Genomic DNA, 18,033 nt, shown 5'->3' with positions numbered 1-18,033 from the left:
CTAAGACTACCTCGTACCTTAAAATATCAGCTTTTCACAACTATGTTTTAAGCTTTCTGACAAATGCCTTTTTAGGTAATCCAATGAGAAAAATTTTCCTCTTTTTAATCGTAAGAGGAATCAGAACTTTTTCAACCCCTTGATGTATTCTTGTTCTTATTGGACTGTCGCAATCATCCAAGAATGAAGTGCAGATTAGGGAATATTTCCCAGTCAAGCTTCTTGTCATTGTTGTGTTTAGATTCAAAAACGTATTTCTGTACCCTTAAAACACCTATTAGCTCCTCAATGCTTTTTTAAATTCCATTTTTTGTTTTTTTTTACCTTGCATTTTATCAGGACAAATTTAACTAATGCAAATAAATAATTGACAGGAAGCAACAAAAATTACTCAATGTAAACCAAATTCCCAACATAGTATTTCATAGATGATTTTAGTTGCTTAAAGTTACAAGTTTGGTATTTTGATAAAGATGCTTACTTGCTGGAGTTGATGAGAACATCGATACCACTTTCATTTCTGTGTATTAATATGAGGCTCCAGCTAATTAGCTTAGCTTAGCATAAAGCAAGGAAATGGGTAGAAACAGCTAGCCTAGATATCAAGTGTTTATTCGTGAGACTTAGAGCATATTTATACTATACTTTAAGACAGTTTCCAAACTGTGCTAAGCTAAGCTAACAGGTTGCTGGCAGTAGTTTCGTGTTTACAGACACGAGGGTGTTATTAGAGCGAATACGCAAATTTGCCAAAGTGTTTTATGCTTGAAGACAATATTTATCTGGCTTGTAAAACTATGCATGTCTGGTGGGATCTGGTGAAACTATTCGCAGTTGATAAAGGGAAGCAGTCCACATAGGAGACTGCAAGTGACAATTGCATGGTGTCCACTTGACTGTCCACAACACTGATTGTGGGATTAAACGTGACCCTCATTGTCAAATTTCAGAAACACGAATGTGTCAGGGAGATCTCTCCGGTTTTGTTTCTTTTTATTCCTGGATGAACTTTTGTTGATCGATCTTTTCTGTCTGGCAACAGCATTTCACTCAAGTCAGTAAGAAACACTGCAGCGTGTATACCTGTGGAAATGCATTATTATTATTATTTGAATAATTTCAGTCATTTATATCACCCTCATCAAAGCTCATTCACACCCTTCTTATATGATAGCTCAGTGTAAAATCTCCCCTACTGATACATTCATGTAATAAAAAGAAATGACACGCACAAAAACTCTTTGGAAACACATACAAAAGAAGGCATACCGTGTGAGAGATTGAAGTATATATTGTACAGTATCCTCACAGGCAAATCTGTGCTGTGATCCTAGCAGGAATCAACATGGACAAGTCATTGAGGAATGCATGAAAGAGTAAAAGTTGAAAATAAATCTTGACCAGACCATATTTTTTCCCACTGCTGTATCCCAATCAGATGTAAGAATTTCTTCATATTGAGAGACGACGCTTAAATGGGAATTCTGCATGTATTAGATATTTAGGTTCCTATCAAACCGTCTGCGTGCTCAAGTATTAAGATATAGCTAACAATGCTAAAAAATCTTTCTGTTCCTTCTCCGTATTCAAATAAAAACTATATATTTGGTGAAATACAGCAAACATGGAGGTCAGCAAAAGCAGATGATTTTGTTTGTTTTAACCTGCGTGTCTGCTCTTATGACCATCTTATATAGTGACTCTAATCTAGTGTAATTTTGAAGTAATCATGGCGGTTATATCCACCTGCAACACCGTTGCATGTTAAACCAAAAACACAGAAGTATTACGTGGTTCCACACTTGTGCACGCTACAAAAAAGAAAAAACAAAAAAGACACTGCTTGCTCTGAACAGATTTTGACCTTTTAGTGTCTCTGTGCCTGTATCTGTTGGTTGGGTTGCCAATTGGACCATCTTCGCGCCATTGCCTCAAGGTGTAGTTTGGTCTGTCATATGCGTGCATTGCGAGTAACGTTTGTGGAGTGGGTTCCTCGTGTTTCCCTCTGCGTGGTCCGCTCCGTCTGTCTCTTTTTACCTTCACGAAAGAAAATATCCCCAGTTTGCTCGTTTTCACTGTTCAGATGTCCCAAACGTCGCTCCACAGTTAAGACGGACTTGGCTATTAAGGTGCTTTCTGGCTTCAACATTCCTATTAATCCTTAGCAAGTGTCCATCAAAAGGCAGACGATTAGGAGTTCATAAGCTAGTCCGACAAGTCCACCGCGGTCAGTTAAGCTGTACACGTTGTCTATTCCTTTCTTAGGGACTCCTTTAGGAACTGGATGGGTGACAGTGTTTTGTTAGTGTGGTATTTAGCTGAATGACGGTGACTGTGGCCATGTAGTCAATGTCACTGAGCTCAGTGGAGGTCTAATTGCTCCAAAGAGATATAAATCAGTGGTCCAGGGAGGAAGTTGGCCTACTCTCGTTGTATTTAGGACCTCCATGACTCCTCCACTGAGCTCTGATGGTGGAATGTGGAGCAAGATGTCAGCACCGGAGCAAGGTTTTGTTTAAGCGTACTGAATTTTTTTCTTATAATATTTTAATGAAAATTCAAAGGAGGATGTTGGACACTAACGTAAAAGTGATAGCTTTCTATGTGACCATGTAATTGCATATTGATAGGACAAGGTTAGTGGGAGAAGAGGTGAAGGAAGAGATGATGGGAGAAAGAGAGATGAAACGAGTCATACTTTGACATTGTCATACTTTGACAAAGAACCAACATGGATCTTCTTCTAAGGCCTTTGTAAGACTTTCAGGGAGGGTTTTCAGGAAAGAAGCCCAAAACTAAATTCAAGCAATCATGGGAGCCCTCAAATAAGAATCTGTAATCCTTCCCTTCCAAGACAGATATGGGCACAACCCTTTCTGCCCACCGTCAAGGTGTTCTTATCCACCTTCTACCAGCGTTTTCATCCCTCAAACATCCCATTCCATATCCAGTCTGAAGAAAAAACAGAGGGTTACAAACAGTTTCAGTCAGAGGGCCGACACCTCAGTCCGTCAGCCACTCAAACCCCTCTGAATCCTTCACCCCTCTTAAAACCTTCAGTCCCATCTTTCAGAACTCTTCACAGATCAACAGAGACAGCGGCGGTCGCTCTTGGTCACCTCCTCCGACGAGTGAACCACATTGGGCACAAACCCGCTCTTGACGCCCTCCCAGCCCTCCTGGATTGTGATGTCGCCGGACCGCACCAAGGCGAAGATGTCTCTGGTCAGCTCGGTGAACGCGTGCTCCACGTTGATGGCGTCACGGGCCGACGTCTCAACATAGCGCATCCCGTACGCCCCTGCCAGCTTCTCTGCTTCTTGGCGGGTTACCTACAACATCAGATGTGTTTAGATGAAACTCGTGCGTGAACACGCCTGTTCTTCAAGAAGGAATTGTGCAATGAACATATCTTGTTTTAAAGTGAACAGAATAATTTATATTTTACGTCTTTCGTATTCCAAATAGCAAAAAATGTGTAATAGAAAGTATGGCCATGTTGCTCAAGAATTTCAATGCATTTTAAGCGTGCTGAAATAAGCACTGATTAGCATCACTTACCAATTTCAGAGAGTGGTCATATCAAGATCAGAACAAAGTGGCTAAGACAGGAAATCTTATATTATTTCCTGGTTTATTTTATCTGAATCCTGCTCTTGCAAGATTATGTGTACAGAGCGTATTGCAGCGTCATCCTGTACTGTCTACACTTCAACGTTGATACTTTAGCTTTCTGACAGCAAGCTCCCCAGGGACAATTAAACAAACAGTGACGGTTTGCCTCTGAGCCAAATATGTGCGGATCTAAATGTGAACTAAGATTATATTTAGTACAACAGACTTTTAAGAATTAGCCACAGTGTGAAGTAGTGCACCAAATATTGCAATGCATTGTTCAAATTGTTCACTCGTCCATCAGGCACTGGTCCAGCATTTTACTGCTTAAACACCTTGTTTATATATATGTTGCTTCTATTTCTTACTTTTTATTAACAATGTATAGTAATTTTGCCGTTTTACTGTAATTTGCTCTTTAAGCACCCCTTGGTACAAGAATGTTCCTCGAGTTCTATCTTATCTTGTATATTGCGTAACATTATAGTTAAGAAACACACTCTCTGAATGCAACTTCTTGATACATTCTTGTTCACATTTTTAGGCTCTTTTATAACCTACACACCTGGCGCTGTGCCTCCAGGTCACACTTGTGGCCCACCAACAGGAAGACGATGCTGTGTGGCTGGACATGGCTACGAGCCTCCTCCAACCAATCGTGAACGTTCTGGAAGGAGCGGCGATTGGTGATGTCGAAGAGGAGGAGCCCGCCCACAGAGTTACGGTAGTAAGCCCTGGTAATGGACCTGCAAAGTATGTAAAATGGAGGGAGGGATTGAAATTAAAACCAGTTAATTTATCAACTACAGTAAACACGTGAGAATTTGTGCAGCCGGTCGGGGTTGTAGGTTATTGTTCCAGCGGTTACAGATTTACCACTCGTAAGTCCTAGATGTGTTTTAAACAAGGATTTTCATGTAATTTAAAATAGATTTATTAGGCTTTTGGACCTCTAGCAGGACATGAAACACTTGGTACACAGCCTTTGCCATTGTCACTGGCAGATTGTGTCTGTAGCTAGCTAACTATTTCGACTAATTTTAGCTTCATCGGTTGCAAAGCTGTTCCTGGGTGACTTTTTCATGTATTCAGCAAATTTGCGTTGGATCCCTAAGAAAAAGGTCTTAAGCGTACATTTATATGTGTGATTAATAAGCTAAAGCCACATGTTCCAAGCAAAAAACTTGCAAAATCAACTAAGCAGATTATTTAACATTATCATGGTTGTTTAGCTTACATGCTTAGACAAGTGGGACCCAAGTTAAATTTATTCATAGTACTTTAAAACTGAAACTAATCTTACAAGAGAAAAAAACATTCAGAATAATTACGAACCAAGGTTTTCTTGAAAACACTAGCTGGTGTTCGCTAATTTTAGCATAGATATTACTGACAAGTGTCTGGCTGGCGTTGTTGCAGAGCGAGCTAGACTGACGAGTGCACAAGTATAAATGGCTCGCACCAGCGTTGTCTACGTACGTAGGTTACAGCGTCTATGTCCCGCAGAGGTATAAACTCCGCTTTAGGATAAGGATGAACCATGTCATCTTCGGTAACAAAAACCTGAAGTTGTAGTGTAAAAGGTGTGATGCACCATGCCAACAGACGACTATTATCTAGTGCCTTGTGACCCTCTGTGACTAGCCTAGATTAGTCCTAGCTTCCCAGCTAACAGAAGCACTTCCGTTTTCTCATTTTGAATAACAAATACAGACTACCACCCCCTGCAGGTATCAGAGGTTATTTCTTTTACACAGGTGCATATGTGCCAGCAGGTTGTTGGTTGTAGCCTTTAAGTTAATTTTCACATTTTTGGTCCAGACACAGCTGGCAACATCACAGTTGGCCTTTGTTGCCTAAATAAAAGAGCTGTCAATGTTAGCTTAAACTTTGTAATCGCAACATCCAGTCCCACTAAAACCTCAACTGTACTATTATTGTGATGCTATTAATTGTACATTTTGTGACGTAACTTGTGTCGTAACACGAAAAATACCACATGCTCCTTGGCCTTCCAAATAACACTGGTTTAGTTTGGCGCAATAAGTTAGCTAGCCAACCATGCTAACCCATCTATAGCACATTTACAAACTTGCTCATTAATTCAGTCTTTACACTTCTTTTCAATAAGGTTTTTGGAAATTCACAGACTGTATGTATGTATGTATGTACAGAATAAATAGATTCAGAGAATCAGAGAAAATAAGGAAAGTTAATCTGAGGGAGAAACTGATGGTAGGATGTGTGAAAGAAGTGATGTGTCAGGTGGGGGGGCTGGGAATTTCATACTGTATGTCACGTGCCAACTTTGGAATAATAATATCAGTATCAGCCTTTAAGAAGCAGTTTTAGCAGAGTGGAAATTATGGCTGAAGGAACAGCGCTGTTTGAATTTATGTAACCGATTCACCACAGCAGTCCGACTGGGAGGAGAAGTGCTGCTTGCGCTTGACAAGATGTGACACCTCGCATGCACACAAACGCACACCAACCGCCTCATGATGCGTCCCTCTTCCCACAGCATCCTCAAAAAGATGACGCGAGGATAAATAGAAGGGGAAGGATAATTACAGGCTTGAGGTAGAGACGGAAAGAGAGACGAGTCATGAAAGAGGAAGAGGGGAGGATTAGTCGAGAGAGGATTCAGTAAAAGAGGAGGACGAGATAAAACGTGTGCGAGTGATTCATTTGATTTGACACACAGGTTCTTAATATATATTTATGGAAGCAAGGACCACGCAGATGAAACAATGACTAAGAGACCTGCGTTGGCAGAGAAGAAATGAACATGAGGTGGATTCAAACTGCAGAGTCACTTTATTTTTTATTTAGTTTATCTCTATCTAAGAGCTTACTGTATGTATTGCATTCATAGTCAATCATAAGAACCAAATAAGTTGTAGAATTGAAATCTGATGCTACACCCATGTCCAAAACATGAAGCCTAATTTTGCAAAATTCAAATTTTAGTACAAATCCAAAGATTTATTTCTAAGGAACACTCAAGACTTCTCTATAAAATGGCCTCTTGGTGTTTTGCATTCAAGCTGAAAACAGCTTTGATTTGTCCTTCCGTGTCGAAGGGACTAGCTGCAGTTGCCATGGCGACACCTGTCATCTTGACAGGTGAGGCACATCCCTATCTGTCAAGGTGACGAGTCACGCAATGTGTGTGTGTGTGAAGACCTATGAGACATACTGTATATTATTATGGTTATATTTTACCCCCTGTGTATGTTTGTATGTCCTGAAGGTTCTAATCTGAGGGGGAAATATAATCAATCAATTAATCAATCAAACAGGCTTTATAGGTGATACACGCTGATAATGAAATGGACACTGTAGAAATTGGAGACTAACACACATGACAAAAAAGTAAGAAAGAAATAAGTGAAATTTGACTTTGACCACAAGCAAAAACATGTTGGTCGAATAAAGTTGGTGCATTTACTAGTCGACCTTTCTGCAGTTTCTTTTCCTCCTCCATGCACCTTTGTATGTCGCGCCAGACATACACTGATCAGGTATAACATTATGACCCTCTTCCTAATATTGTGTAGGTCTCCCTTGTGCCTCCAAAACAGTTGTAACTCATCAGAGAATGGACATGGGCCTTCTGAGGGTGTCCTGTGGTGTCTGGCAACAGAATGTTAGTAGGGGCCTTTGGGTCCTGTGGGTTGAGGAGTGAATCTGGAGTGAATCTGGAGGCCATGTCAACACCTTGTGCTGTTCTTCATGTTTTTTTTGAGTTGTTCCTGGAGCGTTTTTGTGTGTGTGTCTGTGTCAGGCTGCATCCTGCTGGGGATGGCTGCTGCCATCAAGGAGTGTCATTGCTATGGGGTGGAGGTACCTGGTCTGGTCTAGGTGGGTGATATGTGTCTAACATGCACATGTGTGCAGATAGTCACCAGCATTGAGAAAATGTGACCTTGCAGCTTTCTTTGACGCAGAGCCAGTTTAATTTAGAGGTTTCCCAGGATTGTGAATTTCTGTGCTTGCAGTCGTTTACTCCGCTTGCATCGCCTACACATCTCATTTGAATAACTGCTCGGCACGTGCAGATTAAAAGTGGTCATTCATGTTTTGAGACATCCAGGCTATGGTGTCAGGTTCTTGTCAGTTAAGATTTTCTTTATGGGAAACTGTTTCTTAATTACAAAAAGAACGCACCTGAATTTGGGACAATCATTAAATCCATTATTCCTTAAATCCTTACATTTAGAGTAATTGTAATTGTTTTCTTTCCTGACATTAAACTATCACTTCTAGGACATACTTTTTGTCTGATGTCCTCTGTTAGAAAATGTCTCTTCCCATCAGTACTGTAAAAGTAGCTGGTCTGTATGTTCAACTGGTATATCCAGTTGAACATACATTGACAAATTTCACACTGAAATGACTTTCGGTTCCCAAACATATGAGAATTTAAACCACAAGTTCCTTGTTGGCCACACTGTTGAGGATTCTGCTGCCTTTCCCAGGGATGTTTCTCTTTAATTTTCTGCTTACGTAGTTTGAGTTTCTTCTGACATTTTTGTGTGTGTGCCTGAGTCGGGCTGCATCCTGCTGGGGATGGCTGCTGCCATCAAGGAGTGTCATTGCTATGGGGTGGGGGTGCCTGGTCTGGTCTAGGTGGGTGCTACAGGTCTAAGTTACATCCACCTGAATGCCAGGTCCAAACGTTTCCCAGCAGAACATTGAATTGTCAGTAGTCATAATGTGCTGCACATGGGAACAAAGGTCTCACTTGAAATGGGAAATGTTTTCTGATCTGATAAAACTAAAACAGAACTGTGAAAAGGAAGAGGGGGGTACGCTTGCAAGCCAAAAAACACCATCCAAATTGCGAAGCACGGAGGCGGCAGCATCATGTTGTGTTGGTGCTTTGGTGCTCTTCGGAAAATACAGTGGGGAAAATAAGTATTTGATACACCGCAGATTTTGCAAGTTTCCCCCTTATAAAGAATGGAGAGGTCTGTAATTTTCATCATAGGTACACTTCAACTGTGAGAGACAGAATCTAAAATAAAAATCCAGAAAATCACATTGTATGATTTTTAAATAATTAATTTGCATTATATTGCATGAAATAAGTATTTGATACACTAGAAAAACAGAACTTAATATTTAGTACAGATCCAATTACAGAGATCAAATGTTTCCTATAGTTCTTGACCAGGTTTGCACACACTGCAGCAGGGATTTTGGTCCACTCCTCCATACAGATCTCCTCCAGATCTTTCAGGTTTCGAGGTTGTAGTTGGGCAACACGGAGTTTCATCTCCCTCCAAATATTTTCTATTGGGTTTAAGTCTAGAGACTGACTAGGCCATTCCAGGACCTTGAAATGCTTCTTACGGAGCCACTCCTTCGTTGCCATGGCTGTGTGTTTCAGGTCATTGTCATGCTGGAAGACCCAGCCACAACCCATCTTCAATGCTCTTACCGAGAGAAGGAGGTTGTTGCCCAAAATCTCACAATACATGGCCCCATCCATCCTCTCCTCCATACGGTGCACTCGTCCTGGTCCCTTTGCAGAAAACTACCCCCAAAGCATTATGTTTCTACCCCCATGCTTCACAGTTGGGATGGTGTTCACTGGATTGTACTAATCCTTCTTTTTCCTCCAAACACGGCGAGTGGAGTTTATACCAAAAAGTTAACTTTTGGTCTCATCTGACCACATGACCTTCTCCCATGCCTCCCCTGGATCATCCAGATGGCCATTGGCAAACTTCAGACGGGCCTGGACATGTGCTGGCTTGAGCAGGGGGACCTTGCATGTGCTGCAGGATTTTAATCCATGGCAGCGTAGTGTATTACCAATGGTAACCATTCAGACTGTGGTCCCAGCTCTCTTCAGGTCATAGACCAGGTCCTCCTTTGTAGTTCTGGGCTGATCCCTTACCTTTCTCATGATCATTGACACTCCACCAGGCGAGATCTTGCATGGAGCCCCAGTCCGAGGGAGACTGACAGTCATCTTGAGTCTCTTCCATTTTCTAATAATTGCACCAACAGTTGTTGCCTTCTCACCAAGCTGCTTGCCTATTGTCCTGTAGCCTATCCCAGCCATGTGCAGGTCTATAATTTTGTCTCTGGTGTCCTTAGACAGCTCTATGGTCTTGGCCATGGTGGAGCGGTTGGAGTGTGATCGATTGTGTGTGTGGACAGGTGTCTTTTATACAGATAACAAGTTCAAACTGGTGCAATTAATACAGGTAACGAGTGGAGGATAGGAGGGCTTCTTAAAGACAAACTAACAGGTGTGTGAGAGCCAGAATCCATGCTGGTTGGTAGGTGATCAAATACTTATTTCATGCAATAAAGTACAAATTAATTATTTAAAAATCATACAATGTGATTTTCTGGATTTTTATTTTAGATTCTGTCTCTCACAGTTGAAGTGTACCTATGATGAAAATTACAGACCTCTCCATTCTTTATAAGGGGGGAAACTTGCAAAATCGGCGGTGTATCAAATACTTATTTTCCCCACTGTATATGGCATCATGAGGAAGGGAGATCTTATGGATGTACTAAAGCAATATCTCAAGACATCAGCCAGGAGGTTAAAGCTTGGTTATATATAGGTCTTCCAAATGGACAATGACCCAAAGCATACTTGCAAAGCTGAGGCAAAATGGCTTAACGACAACAAAGTTCTGTTGGGAGGAATGGGCTAAAAATACATGCAACCTTTTGGAAGGAGCTTGTGGAAGGCTACCTGAAACATTTAAACAACAGTTTAAAGGCAATGCTACCAAATACTACGAGTATGGAAACTTCTGACACACTGGGAATGTGATGAAAGAAAGAGAAGCAGGAATAAATATTTCTCCTAACTGACCAGACACAGGAAATTACCTTAATGTAGCTTAATATTTTCATTTTATGGTACTCCACTTTTACTTTACTACATTTACCGCAATTCAAATCAAGTGAAGTACCTTTTTGTTATAAGTCTCCACATGTTACTGCAGGAGTATGCCAGTACACACTCGGCTCTCCTCACCTGAAGCGCTCCTGTCCTGCCGTGTCCCAGATCTGCAGCTTGATCCGCTTCCCTGGCTCAATCTCCACCAGCCGGGAGAAGAAGTCCACGCCGACGGTGGGGTCGGACACCTGGGCGAAGCGGCCCTCCGTGAACCGCCGGATCAGACACGACTTGCCCACCGTGGAGTCCCCGATGACGATCAGCCGGAACTGATAGAGCCATATCGCCTCCATGACTTGGCTTTGCCTGTCTATCGCTCTCCAGGCGCCTCTGTCTGTCTGTTGCTGTGAGAGCTGCATGAAGGAGTGAAAGAAAGAAAAAGAGAAAAAGAGGAAACAACAATAGTAGTTTATGACTCTGAATAGACTAGATATTTGAATCATGTGGACTACTTCCTCTTTTTGCTTAAGCCCTGTTGGTTTAACAGGCAATGTGTCCCAGAGGCAATACTTCAAGTACAACCAGCTCCTTTATTTAACTACTAGCTCTACTTCATTAGTGTCACTTTTAGGTAGTTGTGTTAAGAGACACAGCCACAGGGGCCACGAGGGCTTAAAAATTAAAACTGCAGTTCCTCAAATGTCCACTTGAAGTTGATTCCAAATGAGAACAGGCTAAGTATAACTGAGGGGGTTTCCACTTTATGTTTCAGATGCCCTCACAGATTGCTAACTGTATGTCCAGGTGTCACCCGCCTGCCTCAGCTTCCCACATGCTCCACTTCTTTGTTCATTTCTACATAAGTTTGGCGCGAAGCGGAGTCAGACACTTCCAAGATGGCAACGGCCAGACAAACTCATAGACAGTAGAAAGACGGTGGAATTGCTCCTCTAAAGTGAAGCCAAAGCAAGAAGAGCTACCCCTGGTGGCTGGCTGCAGTATAGGTCATAAGCTCCACCCCCTCCACGTTAGAGGATGGGACTTGGTCTAAAGTAAAATACTAAAATACACGTCAGATATTTTTTTTTCTAAGGATGGTTTCTGTCATTTCAGGTAGTTAGTATAATGGTGACGCATAAGTTTTGTTTTAGTTATTTGATGCTATAGAAACAGGATGCGACATAATGGCGAGTTCCGGTTGCCATGCCAATCACTCTGTAATGTGGTGAGACAGTGAGAGTTGTAAAAAAATAAATAAGTACACTGTATAATCCAACATTTCATTATAACTGGTGGAGGTGGAACAGAGCTCAGTATTAATTAAACAAAAACGAGTGAGTCTGTGGGTCATCGATATCGAGGCTACACTCTCAGAACGTACGCGCAAACTCTGACTCCAAACTCGTAAGATTGTGCCGCCCGTAACCCATGGGAAAATAGCGTCAGTTTTGCCAGTGCAAGGAAGTGGGGTCATGTTGTCCTTATTTATATACAGTCTATTATACATATATGGACCCACCACACTGAGCTTAAAAACCGATCCCCAAAATACCGCTGGGTGACGTCATCTTTGAATGCAGTCAGTGGACTGTATGACAAGAGTAGAAAGGATTAGCTTCAATATTCCAGGCTTCCTGTCAACATTAGCTACTTTTTATCACGTCATGACAACACAGTTTAAGCTTTTCACATTTTTTTATGCCATTGTTTCATTTTAGTACTGGAAATTCCCTGAATTTATTATATTGTCAGCGACAGTTGATGTGTAGTCAGTGTACAGCTTTAGTAGCCCCTCTGGACGTAGGGCCATTCCCCAAGATGCCTAGGCTTCATAGAATAGTTGGACTTTTTGCAAAAGTTACAATTTACTTTATGGAATTCATCTTATTTTTAAGCTGTTTATATGTTTTTATATAAAACTGTAATGCAACTAAATTTGGTGAAGTAAAATAGAGTGTATAGTGTAAATTAATAACTCAAAAACACAACCTCAATTTGGCCATTTACCCAAATGTGTGCGTGTCCCTCTGCCAAACTAACATGCACTATGACTAGCTTACTGTGTTATATTCAGTGCGTGATTCAATTAAAACCACGAGGTATAAGAGAAAATCCTCTTATGCTTTTCCAGTCACTTGATGGAATCAGTTATTGTTTTAATAAAAGCCTGCTTCTCGGATTATTGGCCTAATGCCTTTTTTTATATGAATGAGTGACTTTCTAAATAATAAACTGCTGACTTTGTTGGAACGTAGCAGCATTCTGTGCATTTAGATCCAGTGACCAATTTCTTTTTCCCCATGATAACCAGTAAGTTCACTTTGTGAAGGTTGATGTCCCCGTTTTCAAGTTGAGATATTTCTACTTAACATCCTTTAAGTGGGAATTATTGTAGTCTTGACCCTACTACGTTAACTGTGCCTTACTTTGCACATTTATTTTATTGGCCTCTAAAATATTTATTGTAGTAGCTATAGCTATAGCTATGCATATTAGCTTGTCATAGCACTACCCCAAAAAAATCAAAAAAAGATTACAATAAAACTACATTATGTAACAATATGGATAATTAGTAATTTTTATATATTTGTTTTCCCTACAAAGCTTCTTTTCATGATAACCCCCCAAAATCTAGTATTATTACATAAATGTCTCAGGTTGAATAAATACCAAAAATGTAAGGTGAAAATATGCAATAATCTTTACTCCATCAAGCCCAGTCATTTTTATGTGCATATGTCCTTACATATGTGCCTGGGCTTTGCTTTACATTACTCATGATGAACAATGAAGTTCAAAAAATCTGAATGATGGTCTTTTGCACAGTTGAAAATATATTTTGCTACAGTACATAGCAACGTTTACATGTTTAATTTCCCACAAAGGTAAACTCTGTCTTATCGTGCCGTACTGTACTGTATTGTGCCATATCGTGTCACATGGCATCCTGTTACATCGTATCTTGTCATATTATCCTTTCGTGTCATATCGTATCGTATCATATGATGCTGTATTGTAGCGTATTGTGTCATATCGTATCGTATGGTGCTGTATCGTATCGTACTGTGTCACATTGTGTTGTATCGCATCGCATCATATCGTATTGTATGGTGTCATATCGTATCGTATTGTATGGCTTCGTATCGTATCATATAATCTCGTATCGTACCGTATCATATGTTTTTAGCACAGTATGTTTTTTAAATTCAAATCAGACTACCATCATCAGTCCCTCTTAACCAACATTGAGGTGGGATTTTTGAATCGACTTCAAGGAGTCAAACTTACTTTCAACACAAGTAAGCACCACATTGTTGTTTCAGTTCTCAGGGATCAGATAAAGCGGGTTAAAATTGATTGATGTTGACACTACTTATTATGAGTAAGTTTATGTGACTAATAGTTTGTTGAACAAGAAGGGAGTCTAAACGAGCCACAAAAAAATCAAGCACATTCTCTACAAGCAGTAAAATGATGAACATTTCTCATTTATTCACAGTGCTTTTTAGAAAATCTGCGCAGAAATACGTGCAAACTGAAGTTTTAGGAAAGAGAAGATTAATAATTGAAGGCTTTATTTATTAAGACAGAAAGGATAAATGGTAACTTTAGCATTTACTTATTCATATGCATCAGTTTTTTTTCTGATTTCCTACGTTGTAGCTTCTATGCATTATGCACTATAGTTGTTTCCAACCAGCCAGGCCATCTGGCGGGCAGAGAGCCAGACCCACGCAGCCTCCCATCACCCCCCTGTGCGTCTCTGTAGAGTCGGGTTGCGTAGCTCGGTCGGTATGCAAACATTAGTGGCCGAATCCCCGGTGAATAGCAGCCTTATGGGCTCTCACACCGGATGGGCCATTTGGAGATCCACCACGACGCACAGCATATCACATATCCAGCCCTTACAGATGTGAGAACGTGTGATCGGAAACTAAATATTTGACTTGTTATTCGTTGTATCTTTTACAATAGGTGTGTTTCAGGTGATCTGTGAGCTACCGTGCTTACACTTTAATGTCATTTTGGTGTATTTAAATCTCATCAGCCTTTAACATTCCAGAAAACAGAGCTTCAGTTATTTCTACATTTTACGCAAAGTACAGTGATGAGTATGGACTCCATAAGGACACAACCTATAGGCCTACTTATAAAACAGTCTTATATTACAGGCTGTTATTAAACTAGAGCACAATATGGATGAAATGCCGTTCGTAATTTCTTAAACCACTTTAAAATGTACTGATTATAACAGAGTTATAGTAAAAAAATAAAAAATAAATAAAAATAACCTACTTGATGCAGGAGTGGAGTCCACTTTAGGCCACAATGGTTGCTCTTCTTAGCTGCTCAGGACCAGGCTGATGTGAGCTCCATAGCACCAGCAAGTCTGGCTAGATCGATGCTGAGGGCGCAGCGAAAATGACGGACACGGTGCCAAAGCCTCGGGGAGTCGATGTTTGCCTCGACGACAGAGGCTGGTGTACAGCAGGCCCTGGAGTCAGGGCTGGTTTCCTTGTTAAAGTCAGGGCCCGATCGAGAGCTCAAAGGAAGGGAGAGAAAAAAAAAAAAAACGCATCCAGAGCAGGTGCAATAAAAAACGGATCTTGTGCTTTCACGGAGCCACGAATAGACAAAGCCTCTCTTTCTCTTTCCACTCCACGAGAAGCGCCGGGTGTCTACGACGGGAGGATGCTCGCTGTCAGAGGGGAATCCCGCGGTATCATTTCTGTGTTTGCTGAGTGTTTGTAGGTTTTCGCTGCTGATGAAATGGCAGCAGTAGCAGCAGCATCATATAGCCTGACTCATCCCGCATCAGTACCACTACCGTAAAGCAGCGTGCAGAGGCGCAAGGCGAACGGGAACAGTGGAGAACAGATTTTACAAGAGGGACACAGGAAACAATTAATGTGTCTAATATCTATTATTCTATTAGATATATAAAAACAACAATACGCCACAGACTAAAAGAAACTAAACAAACTATTTTGTTTGAACTGACGTCGTCATAGAAGAAAAATGCTTCCCCATATAATAAAAAAATGTATTTGACAGAAACAGAAAATCGATACTTTAATAAATTTTACAATCCTTAATTTTTAAAGAAATAATATATATATATATATATGTTGTCTCTATTGGAAATGTTTATGTCTTTGTAGAAGGAAGCCGCACTCTGCACCGCCCATGCACTCATACGCCAGTGCGCAGTCACGGAAGAGCCTTTGAACGCGCTGCAGCATGTTGGGAGTTGCAGTTTTTACAGCAAACATAGCTCGCGTGCATACATACGTCCATGCTTTTACTGTTTAAATGTGAAACTGTGTCTTTTACTTTGAAACTACAAATACTTTACGACTTCACATATCCAGGAAATCCTGTTTGTCTCCCCCTCTTCCATGCACATGTCGATGGGTCACCAAAAACTGACAAATCTTTTAATATTTAGAAATATTTTTTGTCCAAAATAATTTAAACCATAATTATAATGTGATAATATGTTTGTAAATAGTTAAAACTAATATGTTACCATCCAGAAACTATATGCAAATATGAATGAAATATTGAATGGTCTATGAGACGGTGAGATAAAAGGGTGTGACATCCTGTTAAGGGTCCTGCTGTAAATATGTAAATATCATGGAGTCAGTCTGGAATTACACCAACAGTCAGAAAACATGAAGATAGCCAAGGGCCATGACACACCAAGCCAACTGCCAGCTCTCAGACAATGTTTGGCTGTTGGAGACATTGCTTTGTCCACAGTTTCTGAATATATAGACTGAACTATAACTATAACTGTTACTGCTTATTCTGTTGGGTCAATACACTGACTCATTGACCTGACTTCTGGGTAGTTTGTCTGAAGTCAGTATGCCTCTAACCCAATATTATTTGCAAACAATGCAAACTAATACTTTGTCATTAGCTCCATGATGATGCTGTGGCTAAATGACAGTATCTAGCTGCAATAGATAGTCTGGTGCACTGTTAATTCCATTCGTGGATTAATGTGACGACTATTGACGCTGACATTTAACTTCTCATCTTAACTAGCAACCACAAACCAAGTTTTATGGTTTATAGTGTTTTTTAATTTCATGAGATTACACAGTTGTCTAATTTATGATGTCTTTTACAGTACATAGTCTTAAAATATGTTGTATTAAAACTCCTGTACTGGATTGCTGATGATTTGTCAACCAATATACTACTTGTGTAGGTTTGTCTGAAACCTACCAAACCAGTAGTTGTGCTGTAAACTGTGCAAACCGACATTAGGGATCTGAGGGATCTTTGCAGTGTTTTCGGTGAGTCAAATTTTTGTTTTGTGAATTTGTAAGTGAATTAATGTAATTAACTAACTAGCTAAAACAACACTCCAAACATAAGCCCTGTGGGGACAAAAGTCTGCAATTGGAGTCTGGATCCTTGATAGTATTTAATTAGAAAAAAAAAGAAGTGCAGTGTATAATTCAACATTTCTTTGTAACTGACGCAGGTAGAGCAAATACAAAATCTTGAGTCTAGAGGCAGTGTGGACAAGTCATCAGTAATGCAGCTTCACTCTTGAATAGTACTGCACATACTCTGGCTCCTAACTCAAAAGATGGTGCCGCCCATTTCCCCCAAATTTTAGCGTAAATTTGACAAATAGACAGTATGACGATGGACAGCAGAGCTGCTCCTCAAAAGTGAAGGCAAAGCAAGTAGAGCTCCCCCTGGTGACTGGCTGCAGTATAGGTCATAAGCTCCACCCCCTCCATGTTAGTGGAGGGGATTTAGGCCAAATTAAAACACAAAAGTACACATCAGATAATTATTTTTCAAAGATGGTATCAGTCATTTTAAGTAGTTAATATAATACTGATGCATATTCAAGTATCCATTTTTCGGGGAAGTTTCGTTTTAGTTATTTTTTTGACAATATAGAAACAGGACGTGACTTTGTGAAGGCTACAAGTTGTCATGCCAACCGCTCTGTGAAGCTCTCCCGTAGGACCATGAGAATTGGAAAAAATAATTAAATAAATATGTGCAGTCTAATCCAACATTTCTTTGTAATTGCTGGAGGTAGAGTACAGCGCAGTATTAATTAAACAAAAAGGCAAGTGAGTCTAGCGGAAGCGTAGTAGTGCCATATCGCTGTGAAAATTTTGTTAGTTTGGCCAGTGCAAGGAAGTGAGGACACATTGTCCAGTCTATAATTTGACCAGTGGGAGGAAGGGGAGATAGGCGATGGAGATTTTTCTGCAGTCTATGTTCCATTAACTATGTATTCCCTGTCCCCTTACTCTAGGCATCTTAACTAGCTGCCTTACCCTAATGTAACATTTACACTAAAACCAAGTCTTAACAGGTTGAAAAACTCAAAACGTTTTGGGGCCCCAAAGGAGCTGGCGTTAGTACTCAGTAAGATTATGGCCCTCACAATGTAGTTGAAACAAGAACAAACACACATACTCGCATACTCACAAGCACACACATCGACACTGACAGTACGGGGGCGTGGTCGTCCGCACCGTCCGGACAGACAGCTC

General features: G+C 40.6%; 1 protein-coding gene across 1 annotated transcript; it reads right to left on the bottom strand.

Annotated features, from left to right (window-relative positions):
* Window positions 1-2,550: 2,550 nt before the first annotated feature.
* Window positions 2,551-10,876, bottom strand: LOC311493935 (ras-related protein Rab-39B). The gene is made up of 3 exons (XM_084552757.1): window positions 10,631-10,876; window positions 4,181-4,361; window positions 2,551-3,332 (listed from the first exon to the last, which is right to left on the bottom strand). Exons 1-3 carry the CDS (start codon window positions 10,843-10,845, stop codon window positions 3,087-3,089), a joined length of 642 nt encoding a protein of 213 aa, XP_084408883.1. The 5' UTR covers window positions 10,846-10,876; the 3' UTR covers window positions 2,551-3,086.
* Window positions 10,877-18,033: the final 7,157 nt, after the last annotated feature.

The sequence above is a fragment of the Chelon labrosus genome (assembly GCF_963514085.1).
Source record: "Chelon labrosus genome assembly, chromosome: 1".
NCBI lineage: Eukaryota > Metazoa > Chordata > Actinopteri > Mugiliformes > Mugilidae > Chelon > Chelon labrosus.
This window is presented reverse-complemented; position numbering and strand designations above follow the sequence as displayed.